Genomic DNA, 10303 nt, shown 5'->3' with positions numbered 1-10303 from the left:
ATATATATATATGTGTGTGTGTGTGTGTGTGTGTGTGTGTGTGTGTATTAGGTTCATCTTTTTTGATTTTCAAATTTTTTCCACGACACTCCTTAAAATGGTTCCAATCCATAAAAAAATAATTCCTGTCAAATTTCAGCTCAATCGAACAACGAGAATTCGTGCTGACAGCTCATCACATTAAATATTTGAGTTCTCTTATATTACACTATCAACATTGTTTTTAAAAGATATTTTCCACAAAATTCAGTCCAGAGGATTTTTCTTTTTTTTTTTAACATGTCTTGTTTTTCTGCATTGTTTGAGACTTCATACGGCTCATTTAAATAATTAGGTGAAAATTGTTAATAATTACAAAATAAAAATAAGTAATTCAACTCTGGTATATACGCCGCTGAATGGTCCTTATTTTCTGTCATTTGATTTTTCGCTTTAGTTTTAGGAACCACCTAACTTGTTTTAATGAATAGAATATAGATAAATACGGATAAATATTTAGTAAATATTTTAATACAAAATTAGCATTCACTAGTTTAAATAAATTAATCAGATTCATTATAGTGTAAAAAGACATTCTTCCAACGGACGCAAAGAAAAATGTTATCTATAAAATTTCATACAATGCCTGTGACGCACTGTATGTAGAACAGACTGGAAGGAAACTGAAACTAGGGAGGTTTAGAGCATCAAAAGTACATAAATTGGAATACCAATAATTATTCGATGATTACGGAGCATAAAATTAATTACATGATTTTGATTAGGCGAATGTCGAAGTACTTGATGTTGAACGTTTTTTGAATAAACGGTTAATATCTGAATGCTTTTACATTCATACGCAAAAGAATGATCTTAATTTACGGTCGGATACTAAAACTTTACACTACACTTATTTACAGATTTTAAAAGATAATAGTTTTTAAGTTTCGATTTGTATAATGCGACTTAATTGTTTCTATTTTTTATTTGTTTCCCCTTCTTTTAATATTTATTTAGTTGACCAACACGTTACTCAGGATTAAAATTTATCAGTTATGTTTTTGACGCTCTATTGTAAGTATACTACTTGTTATTTAATTAATTTATTTCTGTAACAATGCTTAATTTCATATACAATACTTTTTAATTTGATCCAAAGTTTTAAGACGGTTTCTTTGTATTGTATGTTGAGCTGAGTCACCTTCTTTTTCCTGTTTTTTTTTTAAATTTTTAATCAATTTATGGACAATTTGATGTTAACAGATTTTTGCAACAACAAACCTGTAACTTTGTTGATGACTCAAATTAGACTTACAAGAAGGGATATATTATGTCTTGTAATTGCTGAAGAGAATTCCAACGAAAGTCGAAATGTACAGTTTATGGATTATATAATGAAATAAAAAAGTTTAAGTATTCTTACTTTATTACTTTATGCTACTTATTTGCTACTTATGGATTATATAATGAAATAAAAAAGTTTAAGTATTCTTACTTTATTACTTTATGCTACTTATTATAACTTTATGCTACGTATTTATTTACGTATTGATTTATTTACGCCGTACTCTCATTATATAGGCCTGTTGGATTCTCCTATTAATTTTGAATTTGGAGAGTCTGTATTGAGATTACATTTTGAATTGATAGATAAATAATACTTTTAAAGTTTTAGATTAATAGAACAAAAATAGTGTCGATTAACAAATGAAATTCTGTCTGAAAAAGTATACTTTTTAAAATTCCTTCATTGATAGCTTTTCATAATTTATGGGTTACGAATTATAACAATAACTAATATAAAAATGTGTTCTTAGCTCAAGAAAATCAATTTTCTAACTGCAATGATTTCAAAAGGGTTCCTTTCTTAGCATCCGGAAACTGTTTGCAATAGTCTAATAACTCTTAATAAAAATTGTTTTTAATCGTCATCCTCTGTTATAATAGTGCTCGATAATTAGTTTTATGCCTCGGTCAGCTGTGTCATTATTCGAAATTGTTACAGACGTTAGAAAATTGATTTTACAACAGTGCTAGGATTTATTTGCATATTTTGGCCAATTTTCAGTTTGGTTTCCGCCTCTTATTTCATCAACTCACGCGCAGCAGGGACAGGAACTAAGCTAAAAATCGGCCGAAATATGCAAATAAATCCCAGCACTGTTTTACAGCTAAGTTAACATATTTTTATATTAGTTATTAATATGTTGTTTTTCATAATTTATAATATATAAATTATGAAAAACAATCTCCGGCAATAATATTCTTGAGGTTTTGCACAGGTGCTTTCATTGTATACAATATTTATAGGTAAATAATACTAAAAAAATTTTAATTTTAGATTAATAGAAGAATAGTACCGACTAACAAATAAAATTCTGTCTAAAAATATTTTAAAATTTCCAGTGATTATGCGAGTTTTCTTCGTATCCAAATCCATTCTTGCCAACGTTTCGTGAATCTTGCAGTCCACTTCATCAGGGCGAGGAGCAGCCTGATACTGAGCTATTCCTCCAGGCCGTTCCCTTTATATTACGCTGCTTGGAGTAGTGGGACAGCTTAGTATCAGGCTGCTCCTCGTCCTGATAAAATGGACTGCAAGGTTTACGAAACATTGACATTCCAAGAATGGATCTTGACACGGAGAAAACCCGTGAAACGCATGTTGATAATGTACTTTTCGATTCAGTTTTTTATTAGGAATAGCACTATATTAGTTAGGATATTATTTAAAAAACACCCTGTAGAGACACACACACGCACACGCGCGCATGCACGCACGCACGCACACGCACACACACACACACACACACACACTGCCAAAAAAAATTATGACATAGAAAAATTTTGGGCAATAATTGCCCACTTTGACCGACGATAACCTTGCGAAAAATTATCATAGGATAACGTTTTTTTTTTTTAATTAAAGCTTGAAATCTCTATTTTAAGACGCTATGGCCAGATTTTAAGTTTAATGCACCCTTATCAATATAATTCTCAAAATATGAGGGCGCGTGCGCGCATGTATTTGTCATATTAAAAATTACAAAGTTTGATGGAATGCACTTGACTGTCTTTATAAAATTTTTTTAGGGAATGTTGTTTGCAGGCATAAAGTTCAGATTTTCCCCTTTAATTAAAAAAAAAACGGCAAATTTTTTAAGACAAAATTTTCACACACCTGAGATTTTTAATTTGTTAATCTAACATTTTTGCACTGAGCATATTTTATCAGAAACGATATTTTAAATATACAGCAAAAATGTATTATCTGTATGACGCGTCATCGTACATGGATGTGTGTTCTAAAAATGTGTGATTTTTATATTTGATTTTAACAATTCTACTTTTTAAATTTTAATATGTTCAACAAAACTTCAGTGCATTGCTTTCGTGATAATTACATATTTACTTCGTGATAACAACGCTGCATCTTTGTCAATGCGAGTGACTTAAACATTATGGACATGTGAGCTAATTATTGTTGTATCATTCTTGCTGAGGAGGACTCCAAAGAGAGTCGAAACGTTCAAAATAAGGAAGACATCAATCTAATTTCTGATTATTAATTGTTCACTAAATAATTGCACCATTTATCGATGCTGACTCTCATTAGACTATTATAGTTTTTTTTTTGTTATTGTTCAAAAATTTATATTTATATTAAATAAAACTAAATATAGGTATAAAGCTCACTTGTATCAAAACAATGTAAAAGTAACACAAGGATATATGAGCAAAAGCTAGATTAGTTGCTAAAACATAATATTATATTTCAAATAATATAAAATGAAACATACGTTTCGACCAAACATTTAAGTCATTATCAATGTCGTTCCGATAAATATAACAATAGTTACATCCTAATGTGTATACATTCGCAAGTTAAACAATTTATATTCTAACGACTATAATTACATACAATCTAATTAATTAAAATAAAAAGAAAATACGCAATTTAATGCACGAAACCTGCATGTTGGGTGCGGTCGAGTTATCACTACGAATGCTTCGAAGCATTTTTTTATTAGTCAGAAAAATTCTTTCTTCTGATTGGTTAATTAAATGCTTTGAAGCATTTGTAGTGGCAACTCGACCACACCCATTATAGCCATTAGAATATAAATCGCCCAACTTGCGAATGTATAACCATTAGGATGTAACTATTATTATATTTACCAGAACAATATTGATAACGACTTTATTATTTGGTCGAAATGTATGTTTTATTTTATTTTATTTGAAATATGATTATGTTTTAGCAGCTGTAATTTAGTTTTTGCTCCCCTATACTGAAAAAAATCACGTCACACAATTGCATGATGAAATCATGTAATTAAAACACGTAAATCATATAATGGATTGTTTCAAATCAGTACATGATTTTTAAAATTACGTAATTTGAAAAGTCACATAATGATATGTTCTTTTTTCTATCATTCAATTCTTTAAAATTTGACAAATATAAAAGCACATGATGGATGGAATTATTTCTAATATCATGTAATTTTCAAATCACATTACGTCATTTAAAAAAATCATGTACCGATTTGAAACAATTTGTTACGTGATTTGTATGTCTTAATTACATGATTTTATCGTGTCATAATTTTTCGTGTGACATAATTTTTTTCAGTAGGGTCATATATATCCTTGTGTTACTTTTGCATATTACTTATTAAGAATTATTGAATGTTTTTACCACCTGCGGGGGTATAAGTCATTTTCCCCTTTATCAAATTTATAAATTAATGAAGCCACCTGGGAGCGGTTAGATGCCTAGAGGCGGCAAAATGTTTAACCGTCACTACATACACACACGCACGCAAGTACGCACGCACGAACAAATACAAACACAACTTTTACTTTAGAAATGATTATCACACATTGTTTATATATAAATTTTCTTAAAATCTAACGAAACATAAAAAATACATTAGATAGTTAAATATAAAACTTTCGCTAAGACAAAATTAAAAGTAATGTACATTGCACATAAATACGATAGTCTTATAATAATAAAATATTAATCAAGCCTCAATTCAATATTTTCTTATATATAGAAGAGCAAATTAAAATCAAATTTTATTTACGCAAGTATAACGTAGAATAAGTAAACAAATGTAGAAATGGCAGATACACAAAAATATGTAAATTTAAGGAAAATAAAAATTATTACGAAAAAAGCATTCACAGAACAATGCATTACGACAGACGTAAACAATAAAAAAAATAAGAATTATTATTTCAAATATTACGATATTAACTTTGTAATGAAGTTTACTTTTAACGAACTACACTTGATTATGTTTATGTTTAATAATTATATACGTATATATAAGTATATATATTATTTTATTTACATATACATATACGAACATTTATATACGTAACACATTTAAAAAGAAGTAACGTAAAGAATTGTTTCTGTGTCAAAGAGACAGTGAAGAATATTTAAACTAGCAGTCTGAATTACACCAGATACCTCGAACTTGAATTGTTTGATGGTTTTACATTTACCTGTCATTTGGTCGGACATTTTTCCTGTCGCCCAACCTAGGCTCCTTTCCACTGCCATCTTCCATTTCTTATATCTCGCGTCCCTTTCTACAAAAAAAAGGAAAGATACAGTAAAAGTTGTATCGTAACCGCATATTGTATATTTTCAGAAAAATAAGTCATAAAATTGTTAAATTACTCAATTCGAAAGTTTACCTTCCGGTGTGGTAGTTGGAAGAAAAGTGTCGGTTGGTACTGTTTCTACTTCTTCGCCTTCCAGATCCCAAACATCTATCCCTTCAGCATGTCCGGCAACCATCGCTACACCTAAGGCCGTGATGTCAGGCATAGTTGACCTAACTATTAGTCGAAATAATTAATTTCCAAAAAGTAGCAATTTCTACAATAGGAATTAAAATAAAATATTATCACATTAGCTACATTTTTAGTTCATAAATGCTTGTCAATGTACTTACATACTGGTGTACCGCATAAATCGGCTTGCAATTGCATAAGCAAATTGTTAGTTGACATTTTCCCATCTGTATTTAACTTCGTTAACGGAAATCCGCAATCTTTGTACATCGCTTCAAGGATGTCCCTGGTTTGAAAGCATACTGCTTCGAGGGACGCTCTAATTATGTGTTGTTTCGTAGTAAATGCAGTAAGTCCACAAATTATTCTGAAAGAAAAAAGTAGATCTTTTTTAAGTACACTTACTAACTCGCATTCAACATTACAACACAAACAACACAAAGTCTAAAATTATAAGATATAAGGTCTTTAAGTCGTCTTATGACCTGATTTTAGACTTTTTGTCTGGGAAACTTTCTATCAAACAAAATATTTCAAAAATATTATAACATGCATCACGTGTAATTTATTAAATAACTTCCCTGGTAAAAAAATTGTGCTGAAATTATTCCACGTTTTGGAACATTTCAGCGAAATTGCTAAAAATTTGCTGAAATTTCACTGAAAGTAAATTTTTCAATTAACATAGTGAAAAATCGCTAAAATTAAACTGAAATTTTGTTGAAATGCTGAAATTTTGTTGAAAAGTGTTTCAAAACGTGGAATAATTTTAGCAACATTTCTCCACTAGGGTTTATAAATAATTTCAATTTCTACATTGTTTATATTTACAGAATAAAAACTCAATAAATAGTCCGAACAATTTTTATAAAATTCTACTAACCCTCTTGCATCTTTTCTCCAATAAGGTGCATATAACCCTGTGAAGGCGGGTACAAAGTAAACGTCTCCCGTACTAAATACACTTTGAGCTAAGTGTTCACTTTCATGAACATCTTTTATGAGCTTCATATTATCCCGTAGCCATTTTATAGCTGCACCTGCAACTGCAACTGAACCTTCCAATGCGTAAACAGGTGGACTTTTCGGACCTAACTGATATGCGACGGTCGTAACCAATCCATGAGAAGAGTATACTCTCTGAAAGAAATACGTAACAGATAATACAGATGTTTTGAAAATCGTAATACAACCAAGAAGAAGGTGATTCTTTATGTAGACATAAGTTGAAAATACATATTCTATAACATTTTTTCACAGAGAGCTTTCGAAAAAATCGACTTTGAATATTTGTTAAATATGCATGCACTTGACTAGCCACAATCTACTTGGTTCACCTAATCTAACTATTTACTGACTATTTCTATGTCAGTTTATATTTATATATAGGTAGTTACAATAAGTTACAATAATAATGTATTTATTTTATTAAAATTAGTTGGAAAATTGTTAAAAATACCGCGTTTCATGTGATAGACAAATTCTTCCTTAACAAATTAAAGATACGTAAATCGATAGCAATATGTTACAATTCTTCACTTTTTTGAGAACAAATGTGTAATATCATCTTTTAATTGAAGATGATATTCAAACTCGATTTTCTCAAAAATACAGCTCTGTACGAAAAAATTTTATTATATATTTTCGACTTACATGAGAAATTACCTTCTTTTTGATTGCACTATGATTTCTGTGAAATAAATAATTAATAAAAGATTTAATATAATTGAGATCAAAAAGAATGAATCTAATTAAAATTTTCTAAGCTTCTATATGTTTATGAATACTTAAGAATTACATACGGTATGCCCTGTATTACACAATAAAAAGCAGCCACTCCTATACGTATTTTTCGCTTGACCCTTTTTCAAACAATTTTGTCCGACCAAAGCAGATTGTTGATTTCCTAAAATCTAATAAAGAAAAGGTAATAAAAAAATATATTTTATATCTATTATTTTCTGTTATTTTCATTACAAGATCTTACGTACACCGGATATCGGAATGCCAGACAACGGACCAATCAAGATTTTGCCATATATTTCGGAACTGCTTTTGATCTCCGGCAGTATTTGCATAGGAATGTCGAAATATCTACATAACGTAGGATCCCACGAGAGCGTTTCAATATTCATTAACATCGTTCTCGATGCGTTCGTAACATCAGTAATATATAGTCCATTGTCTTTACCTCCCGTTAAGTTCTGCAATTTTTTAAATTAATTGTACATCAATTCATGTAGTTGAGTGCGTGCGTGCGCGCGCGTGTGTATGTAAAGTATACGATTTTTAATTTCCTTAATCAGATACATATAAAAGAATAAATTAAAGATTTAGAATTGTGCGCTAATTTCTCGAATATTATATTATATATATAATACCTCAAATGTTAAATAAGTTATTTAACATAACAATCTTTGTAATATACAAAGTATGCAAAGTATGCACACAGTGTGCATTGTCTAATATCGTCTAATGTCAACTACTGTCTAATGTCAATTACTGTCTAATAGACATGATAACTTCCTCCCTCAAGATACAGCAAGTAATATTAGTGAGTGTTATTTAATACACTAATTATACGAGTAAGCCTAGTCAAGTTATACTAAGTTAATACCTACTAATATATACTACTATAATTAGCCTTACTAATATTACTAACATTACTAATCTCTTCGTCACATACCCAAACAACCCATGTATCCATGGTTCCCACTTTGCATCGCCTCTCACGAATTGCTTTCTTTATCGCCGGCACGTTGTCTTTTAACCAACGAATCTTCAAAGCCGAAAAATACGGGCTCACGGGCAAACCGCATAAAGGTTTCAAATGATTCTTACTCTGATCTGGAAACTTCGCTATAATCTGGTCTACAATCGCGTCGGTTCTAATGTCAGACCACACTGAAATCAATTATGTTTCAAAAACTGTTCAAATATTAATCAAACAACTTTAGATTCTATTTTTCTCTCTTCGTTTTTTATTTCAAAAGAATTATATATTACTTTTGAAATAAATTAATTAAAATATAAATGAGACCTTAAATCTTTAATAAATGTTTAATATAAAGTCTTTTCAGATTTTTCTTGGACAAAAATAATTTTTTTCGCAAATAGATTAAACATAAGCGAATCTATTCACCTATGGCATTATAAAGCGGGTCGCCGGTAATCGCATCCCACACTATCGTAGTTTCTCTCTGATTAGTAATACCCACTGTAACAATTTCGTCAATCTTCATACCCAGCATGTCCAATTTGTGAATTACATCCTTAATGCAGGCTTTTATCGCAAAAAGAATCTCTTTGGGGTCCTGCTCTACACACCCCTCTTGCGGACTGATTTGCTCTATGTCGATTTGATGAGATGCAACCTCTACGATGTGCTTTGCATTAAATACCTACAGACACAATTCATAATAACTATTAAAACAATGATTCGATAAAATTAAAGTGCACGAATATTCATAAAAGAAGAAAAACGATTTCTCAATAATATTAATAAAATTTACATCATGTGAAAATATATTTAAAAAATTTTTTTTATTAATAATTCTTTTAACAATTACACATAACTTTTAGAATTCGTGATTAAAATTTATTTTTATTTGTGTAATTATTTAAATAGCTTATTAGTAGATCAAAGATTCCGGAGTCTTACGAAGACAATTTCACGAAAATCTGTTTGAAGAATACTGTCATTATTTGCTATTCAATCTATGTGTATTGTCTCCCATAAATCAATAATTTGTTGTTGATCAGATGTATTTTAGTTACAATTATTTATATACATCGTTAACAGTATTAACGTATTATATCACTTTTGATTTTATTTATTACACTAATATTTGAAATTATTATTTATTTATCACGTTGATAATGAGAATTGCAGAATCTTCACGACAGATTTCGGTAAACATTTAGAAGCAACAAATTATAACGTGATACTTGAGCTACTATTTACAATAATCTTACCACAAAGCGAACAGTGCGCGTGCCAACATCAATTACACCAACAAGGGGTCCTGTTTTTTTCACCGTATTCGTCATTGTATCTAAAAAAATAATCATCATTAGATAGTTTTTAATACACATTTAATAAAAATTGGAAGAGAATAAAAAGACTTCGTGCGCCCGATAAAAGGTGCGACATTAATAAACTTGAAGAAACATTATGAACACTAATCGAGATTAAAGGCATAATATAAAACGTATTTCTCATATCATAAAACATCATCTCATGTCATAAAGAATAAAAGATCTTTATCATAATAGCTGTTATATAAATCCAAAATATCTGTAGATAGTATTAAAATTTGTCTAAATTACAAATTTTTTTTTATTCTTTAATTTTCTAGATCGTTATTTATACAATAAAATAGAAAACAAGCACATTTTTTCTCGACGTGTTGACTACATTCAAAGAACACGCTATCAAAACGCGCTACTATGTCATTCTGCTTTTCACCGATAGATTATATAGTTTATATATCATATTATATAGTGTTTA

At 29.6% G+C, this 10303-nt stretch overlaps 1 protein-coding gene across 4 annotated transcripts in view; it reads right to left on the bottom strand.

Moving 5' to 3' along the window:
* LOC108745348 (glycerol kinase) overlaps window positions 1-10303 on the bottom strand; it is a 45549-nt gene that overhangs the window by 954 nt on the left and 34292 nt on the right. For 3 of the 4 annotated variants that reach the window (XM_018481458.1, XM_018481457.1, XM_018481459.1), the window contains exons 3-11: window positions 9769-9848; window positions 8936-9194; window positions 8480-8697; window positions 7785-7997; window positions 7596-7706; window positions 6677-6933; window positions 5955-6160; window positions 5695-5838; window positions 5500-5586 (exon numbers count right to left, since the gene is read on the bottom strand). In XM_018481458.1, coding sequence (XP_018336960.1) covers window positions 5500-5586; window positions 5695-5838; window positions 5955-6160; window positions 6677-6933; window positions 7596-7706; window positions 7785-7997; window positions 8480-8697; window positions 8936-9194; window positions 9769-9848 — 1575 coding nt within the window. The remainder of the gene's footprint in view (window positions 1-5499; window positions 5587-5694; window positions 5839-5954; window positions 6161-6676; window positions 6934-7595; window positions 7707-7784; window positions 7998-8479; window positions 8698-8935; window positions 9195-9768; window positions 9849-10303) is intronic. The other variant, XM_018481460.1, reaches the window with a different exon arrangement.

Source organism: Trachymyrmex septentrionalis, unplaced genomic scaffold (assembly GCF_001594115.1).
Source record: "Trachymyrmex septentrionalis isolate Tsep2-gDNA-1 unplaced genomic scaffold, Tsep1.0 scaffold138, whole genome shotgun sequence".
Taxonomy (NCBI): domain Eukaryota; kingdom Metazoa; phylum Arthropoda; class Insecta; order Hymenoptera; family Formicidae; genus Trachymyrmex; species Trachymyrmex septentrionalis.
This window is presented reverse-complemented; position numbering and strand designations above follow the sequence as displayed.